We start from the raw sequence: 27883 nt of genomic DNA, 5'->3' as shown, positions 1-27883 counted from the left end.
TGAATGGTGTTGAGTAATTTCAACAAATAATTATTAGTGTTACAAAGATATCCTAATATTACCTGGGACAAGATTCAAAGGTAATCTTCTAGGTGAAATTGCTCTGGGGTGCTGCTTACTAATTTCTTCATAAATTTGAAGCCTCTCTTCTAAAGTGCCTAGTATCAGTAAATATGTATGAGAATCAAAGCATAAAAAGTCTTACCTACAATAAAATGCTAATTAACTTTAAAAATTATGATACAAATATTGCATTATCAATATTAAAGCTGCTCTCAATTTCGGTAAGAATGACATTAACTCTGTGGTAGTGAAATAACAAGTAAATTACCATTTTAAACCCAGTCTCTGGAGAAATTCAAAACTTCTTTCACCAACACAGATTCTACATCCAACTCAAATGATATACACACAAGACACACAGACACACTGCCCTTCTCTTATATTCTCTAGGGCACAACCCATGAAAGAGAAAATGTTCCTGGGGACCAGCCCCATGGGGAGTGGTTAAGTTTGTGCGCTCCGCTTTGGCGGCCCAGGGTTTCACCGGTTTGGATCCTGGGCGCAGACACGGCACCACTCATCAAGCCATGCTGAGGTGGCATCCCACATGCACAACTAGAAGGACTCACAACTAAAATATATACAACTATGTACCTGGAAGCTTTGGGGAGAAAAAGGAAAAATAAAATCTTATTAAGAAAAATGTTCCTTTATAACATATCTTACGTAAACCCTCTAACCCAACAGAGCCTACATATATCAATACAAAAATCTATAACGCCTGTTGATTAAGCTTAAAGAAGCAACAATTTTAGGATCATGAATGCAAACGTTTTATATTTTAAAGAGATTAACTAAATTTCTAAGGTAGTTTTCACACTTAAAATCTTCAATGAAACTCCATTATAAAGAACCCCATTTGTACAGACTGTTTAAAGTGGCAATTATTTCTCCCAAATAAAACGATATAAAATACATTTCTAACGGAAAGTTGTATCTTCCCTGCCAAGAGCAACCTGATTTTATAGTACTAAACAGAGAATCTATATATAAACTACATGATACTCTGCAATAGCAATTTGCCGAATAGGATCTGGGTCTAACTCATTATTCTAAAATAATATCCTGCAAAATTTACAGAGAGAGATTATATGCATTATTTTATATAAGCAATAAAGACCACTTACAGCAGAATTTTAAGAAAAAGCAAACAAACCTGTTTTAAAACTATAAGGTTTTAAGTGGATTTTGATTCAGACCACAGAAATATAATTAATTTAAGAATAACCCTTGGTGCTAGCAATCAAGGTATCTGCATAGTAAATGCAGTGTTCAGTATCGAGATTATAAACGCCGCACTTTAAACGGTAAAGTCTGATTTTGTTTAGACTCCTTCCTTCCCCCAATAATATGCTTTGGAGCTCCAATGTGGTTGGATTTTAAAAACTGGGATATGTAAAAAGTAATTTTCACCTTCTGTTAACGATTTGGAGACTTCATGAAATATTAAGGACCCTTATACTAAAATTTACAAGAAGGCTATTGCATATTTAAAAAAAGCAGTTCTCATCTTTCTGCCTAATCTAGAGAATGACAAACTATAAATACAAAAAAAAATTTCTCCACTATTCCATATATAACAGGTCTTATAAATGCAGTTAAATTAACATTAAGACAAAACCAACCCATTTCAATGCCCTATTTGAAGTCATAATTTGGAGCTCCAGAACTTACCATGGGGGAGAAAAGGTCCTAAGGAACCTAAAAAGATAAGTAATGCAATTAGTTTTGTAAACAATACAATGTACAGTAAGCATGGATCCTGACATTTGGAACATCTTACATTCATTTCACTAAAACATTTCAAAAATCTGTATTATTAACTGCACATCAGTAATCAGTAGTTTAAAGGAAAATCATAGCTATCTCACATTTCCAACCTTCAGACATATGATTTGTGTCCTGTATTTTTTAAAAAACAGATTACTGATCTAATATTTTAATTATCATCATTTTCTTAAAAATATTTAAGAAGAAAATTTAGTAATTTGTGATATTAAATTTGAAATACAAACAGAAAACCTGGGTTAATTTGTAACAGTCATTAGGATACAACAAATAGATGTTTCTCATAGCTATATTACTATAAATGAATATGGGTAGCTACCTATTTACCATACTTTTTAAATTTAAAAATTCTGCTGTTTCAATACCTTTGAGTCATAGTTTCATAATTATTTCAGCCATATACTTAGCGATGAGTAAATGTAATTTTTGGAATATTAACAGCTTCTAATAACATTTAATTATGAAAATATTAGGGAAAATCTAGAATAATACTCTAGATTTCTGAAAAGGGTCAAGATTATCTAATTTCAAAAGAAAATATATAACATTTTGCTCTACATAAAATTAGCCTAGTTTGAAATTAAGAGAATAATTTTTATGCTGATGCTATATATACTACATATCCTCAGCAAAATTTCTTTGGCCCAATTCTTATGTTTAGAGGTTGAGGGTAACAGACCTCTAATTCTTTTTTTCTGGTAAGGAAGATTGGCCCTGAACTAACATCTGTTACCAATCTTCCTCTTTTTGCATGAGGAAGATTGTCCCTGAGCTAACATCTGTGCCAATCCTCCTCTATCTTGTATATGGGATGCCACCACAGCATGGCTCAATGAGTAGTATGTAGGTCCACACCCAGGCTCTGAACCTGCAAACCCCAGGCCACCAAAGCAGAGCGCACAAACCCCATCTCTACGTTCCTGGGCTGGCCCCTCTAATTATTCAAAAATATTAAATAATTAGGATGTTTCCCAGAAAGGGAATGCTCATTTTCTTCTCCATCTCTCTAGTTAGTCTAAATCGGTAATGTTTTAAGAGGCCAAGGAACTTAAAATTATCTGTAAGCATTTACCACTTAAGTATAAATATTGGAATTCACTTTCACTCTCATGTCTAACCTGTATATTTCCTAAATGGAAAAATGGATGCTAATGCTAAAAATGTATTTGTCTTGAAATATTATTACAACTTTACATTTTATTGTACTTCAAGCACTAGTTAAGAGAAGGTAGAGGAGAAAAATTACATACTAAGTTGCAGAGCTTTTTCCAAGCCTTCATAATAACACCAATTTTCTGCATTCCGATCAATTAAGTTTTTGAATACTTCACTGGCTTCTTTTAATCTTCCCAATTTCAACAGCATTTCCCCTAAAATTAAGTTTAAAGTCACATTCATTTTACTCAAACATTAAATACCTTCCTGATCCCACAGATTTCACTAAGTGTTATTAGCTAATATGTGTTTATGAAAGACAAAACCGTATGTCCTCCCCTTTGGGGCATGTTGCAGTTCATACAACTAAACATAGATTAATTCACAGCTTGCCTTCAGAAATGAACCTTCATTTACATATTCTACTATACTAATATTCATTTTTGGCTTCCTCCCACACCCCAAATATACATATAAGCTATTAATTTGTTTGTAAAAATCTTTACACTATACACATTTTTATGTACCCTTTAAGATAAAGACACCCTATACAGATAGGTAAATAATTATAACCACACAGCCCTACCTTCGTACTTCACCATTTGCAAGTACTTTTCCTGATTAATTCATATATTAAACAATTCCCCAATAAACCCTCGTAGTTTCCTTTTCAGTGACTAAAACTGGAGAAGTTTAACTCAGTAAGACAGTAACACTAAAGGCCACTCCACAGCAAAAACCACACACACAATGCTCACACATGCGCCACCTCTAAGATTCAATTCCTTCTACTAAGCCATACAAATTGAAAGTGGGTACAGGAAGTGAAAATCTAAATTTCTCAGATAAAATGGAAAGCATACCTAATCCAAGATAAAAGGGAGAGTCTCAAAAAAGAACATATCTCAGATATAGAGATATATCATATCTAAGATATATCATATCTAAGATTTCACATTCCCCAAAGAATCTATTTCAGACAAAAAACCCTTTGAGATGTCTTCAGTCATACTATTTTAGCTTTCATCATCCTAGAGGAGGCAGCATATTATAGTGGTCATTATATACTAATATTTTACTATTTATACATTTATATATTACTCAGGCTTTAGAGTACGACTAACTAGGCGTAATTACCAGTTTTACCACTTTCTAGCTTTGTGACCTTGAGCAAACCACAAATTTCCAATGTCTATTTCCTAACCCATAAAATATCAACTACCTCAGTCTGCTTTTGTGATAATCAACCGAAATAATTTACTTCAAGTGGTTGGCACAGTGCGCTTGGCACAAAACAATGTACATAAACATCCGCTGCTTAAAACTATGCACGTGTCCCATTCCTCCACAATTAACTTCTGGCTAGTCCAATTTTTACCCTTACCCTAAACATAATAGATAACAGTATATATTTCAATTCCGAAAAGCTCTGTGACCTGCTGCCACCACAAGCAAAGGTTATTACTAGAACAACATACAGGATAAATAAGTACACTTTCATATTAACAAAGTAAGTGAAACTCTAACTTTATGTTAAAAGTTTTTTAAAGGATCTTAATATGCTAATGACTACAAAAGACAAAAATGTATAAATATAAAAGGCCTCTGGGCCTGCAAAGTTCACTGAAAAAATAAAAATACCATAACTTGTCTCTACAAGCGAATATAGAGCATTGTCTTTATATTCGAATTGACAGCCCCTAAATTACCCTCCCTTGCAACATACAGATGGATGTGGCTATGGTGCAACTTGCAGAGTGTTTGTAACTAGAATTGATCTCCCTTCATCACATCTACTTTTTAATCACAGCATTCCCTATTGATGCTACAAGAGAGAAACAGCAGCCTGAGAGTTAAGATTTAATCAGGAAATAGCAATAATACATCAGAACATAAAAATAATAGCCTTTTGTCTTCGCTCCCATCAAGTACAGGTAGTGGAACAAAACAGAAACCAAAACATTAAAATAATTTGTCCACATTTTACCAAGAGTTTGAAAAACATTGTTGTATTCAATATTGTTATATTACTTACAATAAAAATTAAACCAGTCAGTTGCTATACATTAACAATAAGAGTAGAAGATAGCACTTAAAAGGATTCATGAAAAGACATGGAGGAACATTAAATGCATCTTACTAAGTGAAAGAAGCCAATCTGAAAAGGCTGCATACTGTATGATCCCAACCATACGACATTCTGGAAAAGGCACAACTATGGAGATGGCAGAAGATCAGTGGTTGCCAGGGGTTGAGGGCAGGGAGAAACAAACAGGCAGAGCACAGAGGACTTTCATGGCAGTGAAAACTACTCTGTAAGACACTATAATGGTGGATATATGTCATTATACATTTGTCAAAACCTAGAGATGTACAACACCAAGAGTGAACCCTAATGTAAACTACAGACTTTGGGTGATTATAAGGTGTCAACACAGGTTCACTGATTGTAACAAACGTCCCACTCTGATGGAGGATGTCACAGTGAGGGAGGTTGTGCACAGGTGGCGATAGAGGGTATATGGGAAATCTCTGTACCTTCCACTCAACTTTGCTGTGAACCTAAAACTGATCTAAAAAATAAAGTCTATTTAAATTAAAAAAGAAGGGCTCTGAAGTCAGAAAGATGTGTTTAGAAATTAACTCTCCCTCCTAAAAGGCTAAGGGACTCTGGCCAAGTCCTTAACCTCTCTCAAGCTTTAGTCTCCGCAACTATAAAATGAAGATAATAAATAACACCCACATCACAAGTGTTACAAAATTAAATGAAATAAACTAGTTTAAGCAATTGCCATACTCTGATATACAGTAAGAGTAAATAAATGTTAGTTATTTTTATTAAGCTTTAGAAGTCCTACAAATGTATGAAACTTTAGTTTTAAACTAATTATTAATTTAGTTGGACATTCTATTTAACACAGCATTGCTCAGGAAATGGGTAAATGATGAGCAAAGATTTGTATAAAAAAAAATAGTGCTTGATGTTTTGTTGAGGAACATTTTTAATGAACTATTTATCCAGCTCCTGCCTTCATAACTAGCCCTTAATGAAAATAAAGTAATCTTGTTTTCATGATGATCCAAGTGTCATCCTTTACTATTCTCATTGTATTTTACTATATATGGAGATATACATTTGGGGGGTGGGAGGGATACGAAGGCAGTATAACATACTGCTTAAGAAAGTGGACTCGGGGGCTGGCTCCGTGGCCGAGTGGTTAAGTTCACACATTCTGCTGCGGCGGCCCAGGGTTCGGATCCTGGGCGCGGACATGGCACCACTTGTCAGGCCACATTGAGGCGGCGTCCCACATTCCACAACTAAAAGGACCTGCAACTAAGATATACAACTGTGTACGGGGGGGGGGAGGGGGGGTTGGGGAGATAAAGCAGGAAAAAAAAAAAAAGATTGGCAACAGTTGTTAGCCCAGGTGCCAATCTTCAGGAAAAAAAAAAAAAAAAGAAAGTGGACTCTGGAATTAAAATCCCTGGACTCAAATCCAGTACTACTCAGCTTACTTAGCTGTGTGACTTTGAGCAAGTCACTTAACCTCTCTGTTCCTTGGTCCCCCATCTCAAAAAGAGATCTAATAACTACATCATAGGGTTATGAGGATTAAATTAATTAATAATGGCTTAATAATAAAAGTGTTCAGAGTACTGCCTGACACATACTAAGCCTTATTTAACCGTTAGGACAGAACAAATTATATAGTTTTTGTTCTTTTCTTTAATTGAGGCCATTAAAAAGGGAAGAAGCACGTCAATTTACCTTTAATTTCTTCCACCAAAAGTTTATCACATATTTGTCTCTCATATGTTTCTATATGTTCCAAAGATTCCTGAAACAGATCTGCCTCTCTCATCACTTGATTCTGGTATAATATCAGTTCACTATATTCATAGTCGATTTTGTTGGGAGGAACCTGGGAAAAAAAGACCAAATTACCTTTTTTATATAATGACATAAAGCAGTTACAGGTCTTTAATTGCTTTCTCAGGAAAATCATTCACACAGACGTAAAAAAGGAACTCACAAGCAGTTACAAACAGGAGGGTGATTAACAGAAAAGAAGATTAATACACTCTTTAAAACAAATAAAAGGATGGGAACTTCAGCCTATGGCAAAGCGAAGAGGTCCGCAAATCCTACACCCAAAAAAAAAGTATGAAAATTGTTAAAATCCTCTAGAATCTACTTAAAAAACTACTAGAACTAAAAAGGAAGTTTAGGATGGTGACAGAATACAAGATCAATATATGAAAATCAATTATACTTGTATATACTAACAATGAACAACCAGAAAATGAAATTAAAATAATCTCATGCACAAAAGCATCAAAAAGAACAAAATATTTAGGTACAAATTTAAGAAACAAGATCCATATACTGAAGACTACAAAACATGCTGAGAGAAATTAAAGACCTAAATAAATGGAGAGACATTCTATTCCATATTCAAGCATCAGAATACTCAATATTGTTCTGATGGCATAATTCTCCCAAATTAATCTAAAAACTCAATGCAATCCATATCAAACCTCGGCAAGCTTTTTTGTAGAAACTGACAAGATGATTCTAAAATTTTAATGGAAATAAAAGGAACCCTGCATGGACAAAAGAATCTTGAAAAAAAGAACAAAGTAGAACATGCACTTCAAATTTCAAACTTACTATAAAGCTACAGTAATCAAGACAGTGTGGCTGGTATTGGCATAAGGATAGATGCACTGATCAGTGAAAGAGAATACAAGGCCCAGAAATATGCGTTTATATGCTGGCCAACTGATTTTCGACAAAGGTGCTAAGGCAACTCAATGGGGAAAAGGAAGTCTTCTCAACAAATGACGGTAAGTCAATTAAATATCCATATGTGAAAAATAATCTTAGACACATACTTCATACTATACACAAAAATTAACTCAAAATGGATTACAGACCTAAATGTGAGCACTAAACCTATAAAAGAAATCTTAGAAGAATAGGAGAAAATCTTTGTGACCCTATGCACAAAAGAAAAAACTGGCAAATTGGACTTCATCAAAATTATAAACTTTTCCTCTTCTAAAGACATCATTAATAACACGAAAATACACGTTACAGACTGGAAGAAAGTACTTGCAAATAGTACATCTGGTAAGGTATTTGTCTTGAGAATATATAAGGAACTCTCACAACTCAGCTCTAAGACAACTCAATTAAAAAATGGGCGCAAGATTTGAATAGACATTTCATCAAAGAAGAAATATAAATGGGTAATAAAAACAGATAAAGGGTCCAGCCCAATGGTGCAGCGGTTAAGTGCGCATGTTACGCTTCTCAGTGGCCCGGGGTTCGCCAGTTCGGATCCCAGGTGCGGACATGTCACCGTGTGGTAAAAAGCCACGCTGTGGTAGGCATCCCATGTACAAAAAGTAGAGGAAGATGGGCATGGATGTTAGCTCAGGGCCAGTTTTCCTCAGCAAAAAGAGAAAGATTGGCAGATGTTAGCTCAGGGTTAATCTTCCTCAAAAAAAAAAAAGATAAAATGCTCAATATCATTAGTTGTTAGGAAAATGCAGAGCTATCATTAAAACTATTACATATCGGGGCTGGCCCGGTGGCCGAGCGGTTAAGTTCGCGCGCTCCGCTGCAGGCGGCCCAGTGTTTCATTGGTTCGAATCCTGGGAGTGGACATGACACTGCTCATCAAACCACGCTGAGGCAGCGTCCCACATGCCACAACTAGATGGACACACAACAAAGAATATAGAACTATGTACCGGGGGCTTTGGGGAGAAAAAGGAAAAAATAAAATCTTTAAAAAAAAAAAAAAAAACTATTACATATCCACTAAGATGGCTGTCATCAAAAAACTATACAATAACAGATGTTGAGGATGGGTAGAAATTGGAATTCTCACATTGCTGTTGGGAATGTAAAATGGTTCGGCCACTTAGGAAAATAAATGGGCAGTTGTTTAAAAAGTTTAATATATACTTACCATACTACCAAGTAATTTCATTCCTAAGTATCTACCCAAGGAAAATAAAAACATACATCCACACAAAAACATGTACACAGATGTTTATAGCAGCATTAGTCATAATAACTAAAACTAAAAACAATCCACATGTCGATCAATTGATGAATGGATAAAGTGTGGTAAATCCATATATTGAAACAGTATTCAGCATTAAGAAAGAATGAACTACAAACACACGCTCTAATATGGATGGATCTCAAAAACATTCTGAATAAAAAAATCTGGAGACAAAACAATACATTATGATTGCCTTTATCTGAAGTTTCCAGAAAAGGTAAATCCTTAGAGACAAAAGGCAGATCACTGGTTGCCTGGGGCTGGAGATAGGAGTGGAAATTGACTGCAAATGAGCACAAGAGAACTTTTCAGGGTGATGAAACATTCTAAAACTGGATTGTGGTAATGGCTACACAACTATAAATTTACTCAAAAAATCTTTGAGATGTACACTTACAATGGGTGAATTTTATAGGATGTAAATTATACCTCAAAAAAGCCTCTTATTCCTCTTAATTCTACCTTTTATTACAAAAAATAAGAAAATTTCAAACACCTGATTTTAACCATCAAATTGTAGTAATACTGTGTTTAAAAGGAAAGCGTGTTTATCAAGCCCAGTGACTATGGCACAGTACACTACTCTGTTTTGGTCAGGAATTGATTCCTGGATAAAGACAGAGAACCAGTCTCAACAGAGAATTCTCGAGTTTGTGGTAAAAAGCTAAGAATCTAAGTAAACATGGTGGATTTACCACACAGTTTATCTCCTCCCTTATAAGAATAAAGAAAAATAATAGAAGACTAAAAATATATATATAAATCAATAAAAATAGAACATACAAGATTTCAATGAACTTCCGGGAGACGGAAAGCAAATGAAGAATAAGCGATGAAGTAAAACAGAAAAAGCTGAAGCCCAGAGCAGCTGTAAAGAGGAAATCACCAGGGAGCGTGCCGATCTGCCCTGGGAAACCCCAAACAGGGTCAGGATCTGACAGGACAAGTAAACAGAGGGAGAAGGAATGAGACACGGGGCTCAAGATTAAGGGACTAATTGAAAGGCTGACCCCCATCCCATTTCCATCAACTCTACAGCCAAAACCTTGTCTAAAATATCCTCTATCTTAGGCAGTATCCCACTCAAAGAGTTAAGAGCTCTTCTCCAAAGAAAGTAGATAGCCCCAGAGAACTGGATGCTAAGGAAAAAAAAGACAGACAGATATCTCTACACTCATGTTCACTACAGTGTTATTCACAATAGCCAAGATACGGAAACAACCTACGTGTCCATCAATGGATTAATGGACAAACAAGATATGATACACACACACACACTATGGAATATTACTCAGCCATGAGAAAGAAGGAAACCCTGCCATTTTCAATAACATGGATAGACCCTGAAGGCATTACACTAAGTGAGATAAGTCAGACAGAGAAAGACAAATACTGTATGATATCACTTACATATAGAATCTAACAAAGCTGAACTTGTAAAAACAGAAAGTAGAACAGTGGTTACCGGGAACTGAGGGCGGAGGAACTGGGGAGATGCCATGTAAGGAGACAAATTGTCATGAGTAAAGTTCCAGAGATCTAGCATAGCACAGTGATTATAGTCAACAAGATCATATTATAAACTTCACAGTTGCTAAGAGACTAGATCTTAATTGTTCTTAACACAAGAAAGAAATGATAATTATATGACATCACAAAGGTTTTTGGTTAACGCTCCTCTAGTAATCATACTGCAATATATAAATGTACCAAACCAACATGTTGTACCCAACCTTACACAATGTTATGTCAATTATATCTCAATAAAAAAATCAATCAACATGATATACCACATCAACCAACTGAGGAATAAAAACCACATGATCATCTCAACAGATGCAGAGAAGGCATTTGACAAGATCCAACAGCCATTTATGATAAAAACTCTGAACAAAATGGGCATAGAAGGAAACTACCTCAACATAATAAAGGCCATATATGACAAACCCACAGCCAGCATCATACTCAATGGGCAAAAACTGAACGCCATCCCCCTGAAATCAGGAACGAGACAAGGATGCCCTCTATCACCACTCTTATTTAACATCGTACTGGAGGTCCTGGCCAGAGCAATCAGGCAAGAAAAAGGAATAAAAGGAATCCAAATAGGAGGGAAGAAGTGAAACTCACTGTTTGCAGACGACATGATCTTATATATAGAAAACCCCAAAGAATCCATTGGAAAACTCTTAGAAGTCATCAACAACTACAGCAAAGTTGCAGGGTATAAAATCAATTTGCATAAATCACGAGCATTTCTATATTCTAATAACAAACTAACAGAAAAAGAACTCAAGAACACAATACCATTCACAATAGCAACAAAAAGAATAAAATACCTTGGGGTGAATTTAACTAAGGAAGTGAAAGACCTATACAATGAAAATTACAAGGCCTTTCTGAGAGAATTGGAAGACGACATAAGGAGATGGAAAGACATTCCATGTACATGGATTGGAAGAATAAACATAGTTAAAATGTCCGTTCTGCCTAAAGCAATCTACAGATTCAACGCTATCCCAATCAGAATCCCAATGACATTCTTTACAGAATTAGAACAAAGAATCCTAAAATTCACATGGGGCAACAAAAGACCCTGAATTGCTAAAGCAATCCTGAGAAAAAAGAACAAAACGGGAGGCATCACAATCCCTGACTTCAAAACATACTACAAAGCTACAGTAATCAAAACAGCATGGTACTGGTACAACAGGTGCACAGATCAATGGAACAGAATTGAAAGCCCAGAAATAAAACTACACACCTATGGACAGCTTATCTTCAACAAAGGAGCTGAGGGCATACAGTGGAGAAAAGAAAGTCTTTTCAACAAATGGTGCTGGGAAAACTGGAAAGCCACATGTAAAAGAACGACAATTGACCATTCTTTCTCACCATTCACCAAAATAAACTCAAAATGGATCAAAGACCTAAAGGTGAGACCTGAAACCATAAGGCTTCTAGAAGAAATGGTAGGCAGTACACTCTTTGACATCAGTATTAAAAGGATCTTTTCGGACACCATGTCTTCTCAGAGAAGGGAAACAATAGAAAGAATAAACAAATGGGACTTCATCAGACTAAAGAGCTTCTTCAAGGCAAAGGAAAACAAGATTGAAACAAAAAAACAACCCCCTAACTGGGAAAAAATATTTGCAAGTCATATATCTGACAAAGGCTTAATATCCATAATATATAAAGAACTCACACAACTCAACAACAAAAAATCAAACAACCCGATCAAAAAATGGGCTGGAGACATGAACACACATTTCTCCAAACAAGACATACAGATGGCCAATAGCCACATGAAAAGATGTTCATCATCGCTGATCATCAGGGAAATGCAAATCAAAACTACACTAAGATATCACCTTACACCCATTAGAATGACAAAAATATCTAAAACTAATAGTAACAAATGTTGGAGAGGTTGTAAAGAAAAAGGAAGCCTCATACACTGCTGGTGGGAATGCAAACTGGTGCAGCCCACTATGGAAAACAGTATGGAGATTCCTCAAATAATTAAAAATAGAACTACCATACGACCCAGCTATCCCACTACTGGGTATCTACCCAAAGATCTTGAAGTCAGCAATTCCTAAAATCCTATGCACCCCAATGTTCACTGCAGCATTATTTACAATAGCCAAGACATGGAAGCAACCTAAGTGCCCATCAACAGATGACTGGATAAAGAAGATGTGGTATATATATACAATGGAATACTACTCAGCCGTAAAACAGAATAAAATCGTCCCATTTGCAACAACATGGATGGACCTTGAGGGAATTATGTTAAGTGAAATAAGCCAGATAGAGAAGGACAATCTCTGTATGACTCCATTCATATGAGGAATTTAAAAATGCAGACAAAGAGAAAAAGATTAGTGGCTACCAGGGGAAAGGTAGGGTGGGGGGGTGGGCACAAAGGGTGAAGTGATGCACCTACAACACGACTGACAAACAATAATGCACAACTGAAATTTCACAGGATTGTAACCTATCACTAACTCAATAAAAAAAAAAAACCCTAAGAGAAGCCCTTCCTCCACAAAAAAAGAGACAAAAGAAAGAAAAAAAGAAATCTTTTAAAATTAAAAACATGATTGCTAAATAAAAGCTTCAGTGAAAGGATTAAAAGCAAATGTGTTCCCGATTGTGGCTGTGGTGGGAGTTACACGAATCAACAGGTGTTAAAATTCAGAGAACTATTTGCCAAAAAAGGATCAATTTTAATGTACGATTTTTTAACTAAAATTTAAAAACAAGAAGAAAATCAAAGAAATGTATAGAAAGTAGAGTAAAATGAATAAAAAGGTTGACAAAAGGGAGGAAAAAAGGGATAATCTAGGAGAGCACTGTCAAACTAATAAGTGATACAAACTTTAATAAGAATAAAGAAAATAATAAAAAAGAAGTGATGAAAGAAACAATCTAGGATAAAGCTGAGAACTCAAAAATCTATTTCTCTGGCTAAAAAGACCCACTAAGTGCCCAATACAATGATTATTAAGATCAATACCTAGACACATTGTGCTAAAAATTTCAGACCCCTTTTCAGCAATACTAGATAGCTTCAGAGTTCTATGGGAAAATGATTTTCTACCTAGAATTCTGTAAGAACGAAACTAACAAGTGTCAGGATAGATTAAGGACATTGTTATATATACAGGGGCTCAGAAATTTATGTCCCATAACCTTTCTTAGAAACATACCAAAAGATATATTGTAGGAAAATAAAGTAAATGAAGAAAATATAAATTTCAGTAAAGAATAAAACTTTTTATGGTTTTTCTGGGTTCAGGAAAAAAAATTTGATAAAATACTTAATATAATGAAAATACAGAAAAACCCTGAGGCTGTGATAAAAACTCACATTGTATACAAAAAAAGAAAGTAATTAAAATTCCAGGAAAATCTAAAAGCTGTATAAAAAAGAAAATTACTAAAATTAGCTCTTCAGAGAATAATATTTACATAGTAACATAAACATGATCTATTGATTTTCAACTTTAAAATCAACCTACAGAACAAACTACTGATACACACAAGAACTTAGATGGATCTAAAGGCACGATGCATGAAAAAAAGCCAATCACAAAAGTCACATACTGTATGATTCCACTTACATAACAAAGTCGAAGCAACACCATTACAGTGACAGATGACAGAGCAGTGTTGCTGGGGGTGAGGGGAGCGGTGCAACTACTAAGGGGTATCACAAGCAAGTCCCGTGTGGTGATGAACAGTTCTCTATCCTGACTGTGGAGTTGCGTGCTCAAATCTACACACACACGATGAAATTTCACAGAACTATACACCATGGGAAAACTGGTGAAATCCAAATAAGGTCTGCACCTAAGTTAATAATTGTACCAACATCAATTTCCCAGTTTTGACAATGTGCTATGGTTATATATTACCATTTGGGAGCACTAGGTGAAAGGTAACTATACTATTTTTGCAAATTCTTGTGAATAGCAAACCATTTCAAAGTAAAAAGATTTTTTAAAAAAAATCAACCTATAGACAAAGATAAGAATTTACTGTTACAAAACAGACTCAAAATAAAATCAGAGACGACAGACACTGGGAGACAGAAAGTGGAAAGGAGCACAAATGAAGGATAGAGGCCTCAATATCCTCACATCTTACAAAGTAGAGCAAAGAAATACTGCAAATAGTTGCTGGCGTAAGACACAAACGTGTAAATATGTTCCCTAATGCTATAACAATAACACTTAAAGAACTAAAAATATTGTTATAACTCTATCAGGAGAATAGGGAGGAAGAGATGGTATGGTGACGTAAGAGACACATACTACCCTCAGTATTGGGAGGGAATGTCTAAAACACATGCAAACAAGTTGGACGTGCATTATTTAGACACATGGAGGACTATCTTCTTCCATATGTCTTCTCTGAAGGAGGCTCTGGAGAGCAAAGCAGGGATGGAGAGGTAGCATAGAGGACTGTCATCACACGGACTCTGTACTGAGAATTACCTGATAAATGAAAAGAGAAAAGTCTATCACTCTAGCAGGTAAAATTAGGTTGGCTATCATTCTAAACAATACCTTGCTTTCAAAGTAATCTGTCAAAAGAAAAAGGTTTTCGTCAAGATACAAAAAGGATGATGTCAGCACAGATGCCAGAGCAAAGACCTCCAAAAATTCACCTCTCAATAAAAGCAATGAAAGGACCAGCAAAAACTGTCAGGATCACATTTTGAGAACTCTGAAAACTAACCAAAGGCTTGCAGCAACCTAGGGAGCATTTACTGAAGAAAAATGGCTGGATCTTGGTAAAACCAGCGAGCTTAATGGAGTTTTAACTTGCCCTAGTCCTGTCCTATCTAATCTCTCCAGTTACACAGTAGCCTTGAAAAGTAAGCTTGTATTCCCAGAGCAGCTTGACAGTCAGCAGAGAGAACAGAATGAAGCTGGCGCTCTTTCAAAGCCTGTAATTAACTGACCTATCTGGTGGTTCCCTATAAGATCTCTACATACAATGCTAACCCAGAGCTTGCCCAGAGCAAAAAGCCTTGTGGGGAGGGGGAGGCCAAAGGTGTCTGTCCACAGAGATTACCTCAGGCAAGCGTTTTATCTTTACAGTGCCTGACTCAATGGATAACGGCTATAGGGGTCAGGAGACTAAACAAAAGTGTTAACACAAAAGCTGCAAAGAAATGTGATGTCGACACTGGCTTGGAAAAGCCACATGCACCCGGAGAGCTATGCACATGCTCAGGAGAGACCTGTGAAAGCCCTAAATTCTCACCTCTTACTGACCTTGAGACTCTGCACACGCAGGAGGTAAAAGCTAAAGCAGAGCTGTAAATTGCCTGGCTGAGTGCTGAAGGCACACCCCAACACACCCACAGAGAAAATTAACAAAACTACAACTTGGTTCTTTGAAAAGATCAACAAAATTGACAAACCTTTAACTAGAATGACCAAGAAAGAAAGAAAGAAGACCACTGAAATCAGGAATAAAAGGAGGGACACTATCACAGACTCTATGGAAAAAAAGATTATAAGGAACTATTACCAAAAGTTACATGCCAGCAAATTAGATAACCTAGATGAAATGGACTAATTCCTAAAAAACACAAGCTACTGGAGCTGACTCCAGAAGAAAGAGAAACTCTGAATAGATCAACAGCAGGTAGAAAATAAATTAGTAATTAATAAACTTCCCATAAAGAAAAACCCACAACTATATGCTATCACAGGTGAATGCCACCAAATGTTTACAGAAAAATTAATAGCATCCTTTACAAACTCTTCCCAAAAACAGGAGGGAACACTTCCCAACTCATCCCATGAGTCCAGACAGACATTAAAAGAAAACAAAACTACAGACAATATCTCTTATCCCAATATCCCTTAACCTCACTAATAATCAAGGAGACACAAATTAAAGGAAAAATGAGATAAACTTCACATCCAGAAGACTGGAAAAACTAAGAAAGCTGACGATAAGTACCAGCAAGGATGCGGGGAACTAACTGTAAAACCTTGCTAGTGGGCGTATAAATTAGTATAGGCAGTTCAGAGAATGATGATCTAACACTTAGCAAAGCTGAAGACACACAGAGCTTTAACTCCGCAATTCCAGTTTTAGGGGTACAGTGAAGAGAAACTCACAAATGTGGCTAATGAAACAGCAGACAATATTCATTGCAGCACTGTTTAGATAAAGTGGAATGGATAACTATGGTTTCTTTATATAATGGAACACCAAACAGCAGTTAAAAATGGATAAACGAGCCCTACACGAATCAACATAGATATACCTCAAGAAATGTTGAAATAAAAAAACTGTGTATCATTCACGTAAATTTTTAAATACAGAAAATAATCGTTTGTAACTCTTATGGACTTACACACAATGTAAACATGCCTACGAATGATCCACATCAGTTTCAGAATAGTGACCAGCTCTAGGGAGCACATAGGAGGACTAGTTATTTCTGTAACAGTTTATTTCTTTAAAAAGGAAAATCTGAAGCAATTATGGTGAAATGTTAACATCTATTTAATTTCTCTTATGACAGTGTATTTTTGTATTTTTCTATTTTACATATACATGAAAACATTTAGCAAATATATAAAAATATATATGAGAGAAACAATTCTCATAGTAACAAAACTATTTTCACTTTTACAAATCCTTTTCTTTCTTTATTTATTTGAATATTGTTGAAATTGTAGAATACAAAAATTTTCATATTATTTATTTTGTATTAACAACTCTATGTTTTAACTTTTTCTAATTATTTCTAAATTTCTTCAAGTTTTTCCATAAATCTCAAAGACTTTAATTCATATTTGGGGGCAGGCGCAATACTGAAGTCAAATATTTTAGTTTGTGAAGGTAGAAGAAAATGTTAAAATGAAGTTCTTACTTGCTGAGTTTGTCTAAATTCTTCCAATAGTTTTAGTGCCATATCATAATCTTTCAGTAAATGATATGCAATAGCATATCCAATCCAGGAGGCACGTTGTGTTGGGCGCAACTGAAGAAGCTGATACCTTGTCTCCTTAAAAAAAAAAAAAAAAAAATTTTTTTTTTTTACTTTTTTAACTTTCTCTAAAATATTTATATTTTATCACAGAATTTTAGGAAAATGATTTAATACCTTTAATTCCATTCTAATGAATTCAATGAACAAATATCAGTTCCAGAATAAAATGGAAGTATTTTTTTATCTTCCTTATCTAAATTAATTAAGTTCTGGCATACCCTGCCTATAATGTTCACTGTAAGGCTGTCACTGAAAAGCCGTCCTTGGGGCCCATGCTTTTGGGCTGCCTTGTAAAATTACCTTTATAGAACGAGAATTTCTTTTAGTAACCAAACATCTTAGAAAAGAGACTAAGATAGCTTTTCATTAAACTAAATTTTGCTGCTTATAAACTTATCATATGGAATTACAATGTATTTACATTGTATAATAGGCCCCAAAGACAGGGTGGACACAGCCAGGGGAAACACTCCAACATCTGACTGGACTTTTCTAGCAGAACCATCACTGCTGCCACTCTAACGCAGCTCAGTATCCATGACATTAGGGAGAAAACACCAGAAATTCCACCATGGCTGCCCCAGAAGAATCAAGGTACCGTCACTACCAGAAATCCAAGCTCCCTACACAGTCCCACGTCCTCATAGTTCAAATCTGCCTCTGAGTTTCAGACGAGTGCAACTGCTTAGAGGAACAGGGTCTCAGAAGAACACCAGCTGCAATGAAGTTTCCGAAGTGCACTGTTTAGCTTCTGCGACTGTTGCAGAACCGGTGCCAAGCGAGTCCAGCCACAGTATAAGCCATGAGGAATAACAAGATCGGATCTTTTTTAAAAAAGATATCTTTGACAGAAGAACCTAGTACCACTCCTCTACATTCATGTGTAAGCGTCTGGTTCCTTTTGGGTATATGACATTAAGCTATATCGCTCTCATCCCTTATTTGCAGTCTTGCTTCTCTGTCACTCTTCTCCTTCATTAAAGTCTGGGTTGGTTTTCTTCTCCCTGCCAAATCCTGCCATTATCCTGGGCAAAAGTAACACTGTGGCGTGCCCCTCCAACAACCTATCTTCTTAGATCCAAAATTTCCTCACTTTAATGATCTTCAGCCCACTTCAGAGACGCACTCCCACAACCACATCCTAGACTTTACTGCCACCCAGAAATCATATATTCAGATACCTCACTCTCTGGCCACAGCGCCTATGCTACCAATACTCTCACTCGTTGGCATTCGTACCCTTGTTTGTAGACACCCAGCAGCACCTCTAGTTTCTTGGGTCCTTCTAACCGCCAGCTCTTTTATCTTCATTTACTTCACTATCCCTCTTAGCAACCACTCTCTTGCCAATGTTCTTAATTTCTTTGCCTCATTTCTAAAGATAACTGATTTCATCTCCCAGCGCACCCAGACTGCTAAGCCCTGCTGAAGAAAAACCGCACAACCTTGAAGAATGGTGCCATTATTAAGCTGATCAGAACCCCCGAAACTTGTGCAAAAATCTAGGCATAGGGTATAAGAACTTACATGGCAGTAGAAGGGCAAAAGTAAATGAAAGACAGTTTACTTAAAGAGAACTGTTAAAGAGGTGGTGGCCTCCTTCACATAAGAGAGAGAATTCCATTTTCAAAGCACTGAATTTAGGATACTAAGTGGAGTAAGCACATGGAGATACCCAGCAGAGTTGAAGATGCCAGTCTGAAGACGTCTGGACCACAGAATGATAGACTTGTAGCAATCCTTCTCACATTATTTTATATTTACTAACCCATAATAAAGAAAGCTAATTAATCTCTACATTTAGATTTCAACTGTAAAATCTCCATTTACCAAATTTGTAAATGCCAACCCTCAAAGAATCTAGCACAGCATTTGTACATAGGAGATATTCCAGTTTTTAAAAAACCATTAAATGAGGCCAGCCCGGTGGCGCAGCGGTTAAGTTCACGTGCTCCGCTTTGGCAGCCTTTTGGTGCACCAGTTCGGATCTCGGGCACAGACCTACACACGCACCACTCATCAAGCCATGCTATGGCAGGTGTCCCACATACAAAGTAGAGGAAGATGGGCACAGATGTTAGCTCAAGGACAGTCTTCCTCAAAAAAAAAAAAAAAAAGCTTTAAATGAATAAACAGCTATCCTTTTTTGAGGATCAAGTGTACAGTTCCACAGCTACTGCACAGAAGCGCCCACGTGACTTTCCCCTTCTACTACAGACTATAATCAACAATCAAACCTACAAGATCTTGGTTTACATTCATCTCATTCTGAATTCATATGCTTCTAAATTGTTATCTATTGTAAAAGTATGTACATAAGACTAAAGTACTTACTCGGTAACCTTCAAGGTCTCTCATTTGGATCTGCAACAGAGAAAGATCTCTCAAAATTTGCAGATTATCTTTATCTAATTTGAGAGCATTTCGGTAACACTTAATAGCTTCATCATATTTCTTATGAGAACGCTGCAAGAGTCCATATACATGCCAACCTATCAAGTTAAGGAAATAGAGACATTCACAGATACTAGAACATACTATGCTGCATATCTAATATAAAGCTTACCTTAACGAAATGGTATTTTGTCTATTATTTACTTCAGAATGATCTGGGGTCAGAGGGAGGGGGAGAGTGAGGGGGTGGTAAAAGATGAAACCAAATCAGCCTTGACTGACAACTGTTAAATTACTGAAGCTAGGTGATATGTACATGGAGGTTCATTATTCTATTCTATTTTTGCACATGTTTGAAATTTTCCTTAATATTTAAGTAATCTTAAAAAATTCTCAGTAAAAATTCTTCACATGCCCTACCCTCATCCTCTCACTTTCTTACCCCAGCACTTCAACAGTCACTTATTCTTAATCACTAAGTATTAAAAGAGAATATATAAAAAAAATTGCAGTTATCTTTTAAAACAAGTTTATATTCAATTAATTCTAATACAACATGTAACTATCAGTTAATTCACTAGTGACATTAAAGACCGCAAAAATTATTAATCATAAATTAAAGTCTTAACCTTGGATCCAAAAGAAACTATCATACTTACACGCCCTCTCTCTTCACTGGGGTAAGCACTGAGATAATGAAATAAGTATTTAGTATTTTGAGAGAATCCTAAGCTAAATATGTGAAAACACTACCAAGACTACTGATGTTCAGTACTGGCCAATAGCTAGATGAATTAAATTTTAAAAATTAAGATACAAGGGCAATATGCAAAAAGGTTGTGAAGAAACACATAAATAGGAAAAACAGAAATGAAAATCAATTTCAATGACCCATCCTTAAAAAGTATTTTTGTTGTTCTACAAACTGGGATACTACCCAGAGAAACATACAAATATAAGTACCCAGTGAAGTAACAGCTATGTCCCCGTCCAAATGAAACCAAGCTGAAGAACCAACGTAATATTTAATACTAAATAAAATCTGTTTTAAAACAAGTTTCTTCTGAATTTTTCTGCTAAAATTTCTAAAAGAAAGCTTAAGGAACACAGATTTTACTATACACAGGTAAGCAATTATTTGCAATAGTAGGAAAGTGCCACTCAATTTACAGATGTGTAGAAAAAAATGGGTTTCAAGTCACATATAATTACTAAAGTTACTTTTCTCTCACACTAAGCACAACTGAAGCAAATACATACTGTATAAGGATTCTTTTTAAAATACTCCAGTAAACCAAACCACCAAGAGGTAGGGAACAGACGAAACTAACATTACAAAATGCGAAAATCACTGAAGATGAGTAATGGGTACATAAAGTTCATTAAATTCTCTCTTCTACATAGGTTTGAATTTTTTCATAGTAAAGCCTTTTTTATTTGAATTAGGAAAAAAACTAGTAAATGGAAATACATAAATAAAATTAAATTATTCAACCAGTGCAAAAGGATACAGACATGACTCTTGACATCATTACGAAGACCTTTACGAACAAATTCATACGCTTCTTCTTTTTTTCCTAAACAGTTCAATGTTAATCCTTTCATAGCCAAAGTCTCTGAAAAATATTTTTAACCTCTATTTACACATGAAAGATTCAAATTATTCTCTTAGGACTATTTCAATATTTGAGATCTGCCAATGCTTATATTATTCATTTTTTTAATCTCATAGCTGGAAGAACTTCTCTCCAAATACAAAAAGTAAAACTACATTTAAGTATTTGCTTAAAGCTTAGGCCGAGTTCTTTCCTGAAATTTCTTAGGCTGGCACTGAGTTGCTAAAATGCTCTCTGCCCTTTAGAAGGCTCTACAAATGGGGCTGAGATTATTCTAATGAAAAAGGGAACCCAGCAGGCACCTGAGTCCTGGCGTTAAATCTACTGCAGCAGCCCACGGATTTCACCTGAGATCAACTCTAATCAAGATCCAAATAATCTGATATGTACCCCACAAAAACACTCAACCCACCTTAACAAAGAAATGTATGCAATTTAAAAATCACCTGACTCAATATTGGAACTTGATTGGCATCAAGTTTATTCCAACTAATTCTAGGTAGGCTAACTAACATCAGTTTGCATTTCAAGAGTACAATACTGGACTATGGGAGTGGCAACCCAAGAATATGTTTAAGGTAGTTAATGAAAGATGGTTTAAAATTAAATAATTCTCCAAATAATCCACAAGGGAAACAATGATTTTCAAAATGATCTCTGTGGAGTCTGGCTTGCAGAACATGGTGGCCCGGCAGTGCAGGCCACTATACCAAACATCTTTTATCTGTTTTTACATAATGAAGTTCCCCACCAGCTTCCAGCTGAATAAGGGTTCCATAGCTAAAAAGCTTAAACACAAGCTTTAAATTTCTAAAATTCTATGAAATGAAGACTCCTTTCCATTTCCTACACACTATTAGAAAGCTAAGCAAGGTCAGCATATTTCCCCAATTAAGATGGTCTCAAAAATTACCCAAGTCTAATATTCAGAGACCCCAATTAGCCTTGCTCTGCTACCAGACTATTCTTTGCATGTCTAACCTGATCCATCCTTTTAACAAACATTGGTTATTGATGAAAAAAGATGAAACAAGCAAATAGAGACTTATTAACACCAGTGCTAGAAAAACAACTCAAGATAAACAATCTAATGGTAAATCAGTAGTATCATATTTATATATAAAGCTCAGCAGATACATTAAAAAAAAAACTCCCAAAGAAAAAAATCCATTTTACTGTATCTTCATATTACCTCTGGACTGCAAAAATAGTTCTAATTTTATATATAGGAAATCAAAGTATAACCTTAAATTCTATTCAAAGTAACAGAAGAAATCAGGTCTATAAAGATACTGGTATATACTCCAACTGTTCCCCGATAGATCAATCAACCATTTCTCATCTAAAAGTAAAGAGTGCACATATACCTAAGTATAACAGAAGTAACCTAGAGTAAAACTGCTATGAGGCATAACCAAAAATGTTCAACATTTATACTATCTAATGCAGAACCACCAGGCCATGGAATCTGGAAAGTATTCTTCTTTCACTGTTTAGGAATCCTGTCTGTCTGATTTTGGAGTTAGACTTCCCCAAAGCAGTCTCTCACAGATGAGACGATACCTCCATGTTCAGCAAATTTTGGATTCGAAAGAATCATCTTGCAAAACTTGAGGCCGTTTTTGTATTGCTTCTGTTCATAACATTTCTGTAAAGAAACATGAACAAATTATTTTATAAAATGAATATACATGGAGCAACTTTTCATTGCATTATATAAATTCTAAATACAAGATCCAAAATTAGGTCTAAAACATGTGATGGAAAGGTTTTATATCAATTCATATTACTTACAACATGAAGTGTACTGCTGTTACCTGCTCCTTGCCAAACTGTTCTAGTATGAGCACTTTCACTTTTACAGAAGATAAAGGAAAAAAACACAATAAACAGAGAACATAATTGTCAGCCAACACTGCTACAGCTTTCTTAAATTCAAAGTCCAAAAGCAAAAACATGTGTGATAAAAATATAGAAAAATACTATAAACTGCATTAAAAGACTTTGCTACTTCAAAAACAGAACCAAGGCATATACACCAAAAATACTGCCATTTATCGAGCAACTACCATATGTCTGTACAAAACTTGTTATAACATAATTCCTTAAGGTAGGTGTCATTACCTCCACCTTAGAGATGTGGAAACTGAAACTTAAGAGTTCATAAAATTTATTTATAAGTAGCTCAGCTTAGTTGCAAACTCTGGTCTGACTCCAAAGACCATGGTCTCTCCATCACTAATCTAATACAAGTGTAAGCAACCTCTATTCCTCAATGCCACCAGCCAGGCTAAGTAACCAGTGCCTGTCATCCACAGCCACTGACCATGAGAACATCTCATCTTCTTTCACTAACCCTCTCACTTATATTGTTATGGGTGTTCCTTCTAGTACTCAACATGTCAAGCTGACCCCCTTAGGGGACCTCTGCATTTGTGCTCCTTCTACCTGAAATGTTCTTCCCCAGATCTTCCCACGGCGACTCCTTACCATCAGAGTTTCGCACATCACCTACCTGACCACTCCATATAAAACTACCAGATTCCTACCCACCACTCACACATATTCTCTACCATATTACTCGACTTTCTACATAGCGCTATCATTTCCCGAAATTCTTGATTACTTCTCAGTGTCTACCTTCCCCACCATACTGTAAGCTCCATGAGAACAGGGATCTTGCATATTTTAAACATGGCACATCCTGAGGTTCTAGACAAAGAAGCACCGCTCAATAAAGGCAGCCCTCTAAGTTCAAAGCAAAACGGTACCAGCAAAGGAGGAGGAAGCAATTAATCCTTGCAGCAGGAGTGGCAAGTGGAGGAGAGAAAAGTGTTCACAGAAAAAAATATTTAAATTGAAGCTTCTTGACTGCCTCTGGGGAAGGGAACTTGGTGGCTAGGGGACAAGGATAGGAGAGAAACCTCAATTTTGAACCGTGTGAATATATTACCTATTCCAAGAATAATTTAAAATAAAAATTTAAAAACTAAAGATCTGAATTTGACTATAGGAGTTCACCTGACAAATGATAAGGAGGAAAAAACAAACAGAAGGAACTAATGGGGGAGAGGAAAAGAAGAGATACACTATATTTTTTATCTGACTTACCAAGTGATCTGGAAGTAATAATAATCATACTACCAATAATACTAATAACAACAGTTAACACTTATTGGAAGCATTTACTATGTGTCAGGCCCTGTTCTCATTTACTCCTTACTCAAATCCCAGGAAAGCCTAAGAGATACATGTCATCTCCATTTTAGATGGAGACTGAGGCCCACAGTTATTGAGTTTACACAGCTGCTAAGCGTCAGGGCCACAATTCAAACCCAGGTAGTCTGTCTCCAGTATCCAAATATTCAGGTTAAAGCAAAGTCTTAAGTCCAGTAAGGAACACATACTTAGTAGAAAAGATAGATTCTAGTTTCAACTTTGCTACTAACCAGAGAGAGAACTTTCGACACTTAGTCATTTACCATTCCTGGGTCTGATTGTCTCATCTGTAAAAGAGGGCATGGAGTAGCTCCAAAATTCAACAAAATGTAATGCTAACAGCCAGTCTGGAGAACAAGATAGGCAGATGCAAGTCATGCAGAAAATGTGATAACCTAACTGGCGAATTTGTAACGGCATGTTTAGGTACACTGATAATAAAAAAAAAAATTTACTGTTGGTAGCAAAGCACTCTGGTCCACCAACCAAACTTAAAAAAAATTTTTATTATAGACACTTTTGTTTGGCATGGAATTTGCTGTAGCAAAATTTTACCCACATTTATTGCAATTGTGAGATGATAAAATCATTCACTTTTGCAGCACCCTCCTAAATTGATGCAACCTTATAATAAACATTACATCAAAAAATGATGTAGATCAAAAACATTAGATCAAAAAATGTTTAGCATTTCCCAATTTATTGGGAGATAAAGTTAACTCAGCAGTGGCTTTAACTTTTTTGTAGCCAGAGTATAATAAATCATGTAGCTGTTTTTCATTATGCTACCAATAAACATGATTTGAAGTAGAAAATATCCATATATAGAGAAAATAAGTGCTCTGTCTTATTTTAAGTATAAGGTCAAACGTCCTGAAATCCAACAATCCAACTAACAATTTATAGATGATTTTTCATCAACATGTTTTAGATTCCCTAGACCAAAAAAAAAAAAAAAAAACACCTAAAAGGGCAAAAAAGTTCACTTCTCCAATTCAGTACTGTGAAAATATAAGGTACGAGAAAAGTGAAAGCAAAACAAGAAAATATATACAAAGCCAAGTGAAGCAATCTGCCAAAATGTTTTAAATAGAACTTTTGGTTTTTACACTTCTCTCTCATTACTTGCTCAACACTTAGCACCATATAAAACTGAGACAAAATTTTCACCCCAACTACTATGTATCTTTTCTAACATTCTAAAGATTAAGTGTGAAGTTTCTACTGGCTTGAAACAGAACAGCTACTATGAATTTTTATCTGCTGTTGATAAAACCATTCTAGACCTACAACTAGAATATATAACTATGTACTGAAGGACTTTGGAGAGAAGAGGGAAAAAAACCATTCTAAACTTAGTATCTTATTTATATTAAAGGTAAGCAACAGCTGATAGTTACAGAACCAACACAAGCTCTAAATAATAAATAAATCCATCCTTAAAATCTAAACGCTTGCTCACAGATGAAAAGACAGACTAGAATAGACAGCTACCCATCTACAATCTACAGTCCCCAGTGCAGACTGAGAAAAGCAGAAGCATGTTGCCTCTTCTCCCTCAAGAATGGAACCTGGAAAACCGTGAAGACATCAGGGACTCGGACACACACCCTACAGAAAACTCCGCTCTCGCCCGGGCAGCGGTCATTACCGGGCCATTATTCAGGTTTCTGCTCGGAAACAAGGTAAATGCTCCCCTCAAGTGCCAAACCAGCCAGCGCGCACGGCTTCTAATCACTTACTCAAGGCAGGGCCTGCGCGAGTTAAAAGCAAAGAGCTGTGCTGGACTTTTTAACTGAGAAATGCAGTTCGTCACTTTTTCACTTTCCAAAGAGGGTAAGTACTTTACATCAAAAACGTGCAAACTCGCTCTTAAGGAGAGGCTTGGCCTCCTAGGGTTCCCCGTCTGATTTTCCCGTAACCGGCGTAAAGCGGAGCCCCACCCCACCAGGGGGTCACTCCCGCTGCAATAAACACAAAGCAATGAATGAAGACCTGGCCGAGGGGAGCCTGGCAAAAGAAACAAGCGAGGAGGGTCGGAGGGTGGCGAGGCCCGCCGCAAGGCGCCGCACGGGGCCACCACCCGGCCGACGCGCCCTTGCCCAGAGCCCGCTGAGGGCGGCGTGAATTTTCTGGAAGGAGCGCGGCGGGGGCGAGGCGGGCGGCTGCAGAGGGAGGGAACGCGCGGAGGCCAGGAGAGACCCGGGCGGCCCGGGGCGGGGAAGCAGGTAGTGCGGGCTCGGAGATAAACACAGACGCGAGCGGGGCCGAGCCGGTTCGCGCGGACACCGCCGCCTGCACAGGGCTCGGGGCGGCGGCGCGGGTCCCGGCCACTTACCAAGATGCGTTTGAAGAGGTTGCTCTCCTTGGGCGGCAGCTGCACGTTCGGCATCGCGGCCGGCGGGGAGGCTGCGCGCCCGGAGCTCCGTTTCGCGGGGGTGGGCACCGGGACGAGCCGCGGCTAAGAGTCGGGCTGCGGGCGTGGGGGGGGGGGGGGGGGGTCAGCGCATTGGCCTCGAGTTGGGGCTGGGCAGCCTGGGCAGGGCTGGCAGTGGAAAAGGAACGCCGTGTGAGGACAGCCCAGCTCCGGCGCTGCCTGTGGGCGAGCGACCGCCGCGGCTCCCGCGCGCGGCAAGATGGCAGCCAGCGCCCGCCCCCTCGAGCGGGCGGTGTGCGCACGCGCGAGGTGCCCGGCGGCCGGGGGTGGGCTGGGCGGAGGGCAGCGGGGGCAAGAGATAGTGGGGGCGTGTGTCCGGCCGCCGCTTCTGTCACCCGAACCTCGGCGCCAGGTGGGACTCCTCCACCGTAGCCCCTCCTAAGTCACTGACTTACATTATCCTTTGATTGTTGGGCTTGTGGCCCAAGATAATGTCAGAGTCAGACTTTCTTGGTCTCCGTCCTCGAAGTGCTCAACTCAAAGTAAATTCTTAATATGGGACGAACTTGTTTTCCTTCTTTTCCCGCTCGACTTGGACGTTAAGAGAAGTCTTCTCCTTTACGTGCAGACCGAAGAAGTATTCACAACGTATGTG

At 37.1% G+C, this 27883-nt stretch overlaps 1 protein-coding gene across 5 annotated transcripts in view; it reads right to left on the bottom strand.

Annotated features, from left to right (window-relative positions):
* The window catches only part of NAA16 (N-alpha-acetyltransferase 16, NatA auxiliary subunit), a 69628-nt gene extending 42140 nt beyond the window's left edge, over positions 1 to 27488 (bottom strand). For 2 of the 5 annotated variants that reach the window (XR_006889120.1, XM_046664755.1), the window contains exons 1-9: positions 27190 to 27488; positions 23196 to 23280; positions 21528 to 21632; positions 19957 to 20114; positions 17503 to 17637; positions 6779 to 6932; positions 3102 to 3221; positions 1738 to 1764; positions 63 to 158 (exon numbers count right to left, since the gene is read on the bottom strand). Coding sequence is in view for 4 of the 5 variants with exons in the window: in XM_046664755.1 (XP_046520711.1) it covers positions 63 to 158; positions 1738 to 1764; positions 3102 to 3221; positions 6779 to 6932; positions 17503 to 17637; positions 19957 to 20114; positions 21528 to 21632; positions 23196 to 23280; positions 27190 to 27243 (934 nt within the window). In the remaining variant the exon portion in view is untranslated. The remainder of the gene's footprint in view (positions 1 to 62; positions 159 to 1737; positions 1765 to 3101; positions 3222 to 6778; positions 6933 to 17502; positions 17638 to 19956; positions 20115 to 21527; positions 21633 to 23195; positions 23281 to 27189) is intronic. The other 3 variants (XM_046664756.1, XM_046664757.1, XM_046664758.1) reach the window with 3 other exon arrangements.
* Positions 27489 to 27883: the final 395 nt, after the last annotated feature.

The sequence above is a fragment of the Equus quagga genome, chromosome 6 (genome assembly GCF_021613505.1).
Source record: "Equus quagga isolate Etosha38 chromosome 6, UCLA_HA_Equagga_1.0, whole genome shotgun sequence".
NCBI lineage: Eukaryota > Metazoa > Chordata > Mammalia > Perissodactyla > Equidae > Equus > Equus quagga.
The sequence above is the reverse complement of the archived record's forward strand: the minus strand, read 5'-3'. Positions and strand labels throughout refer to the sequence as shown.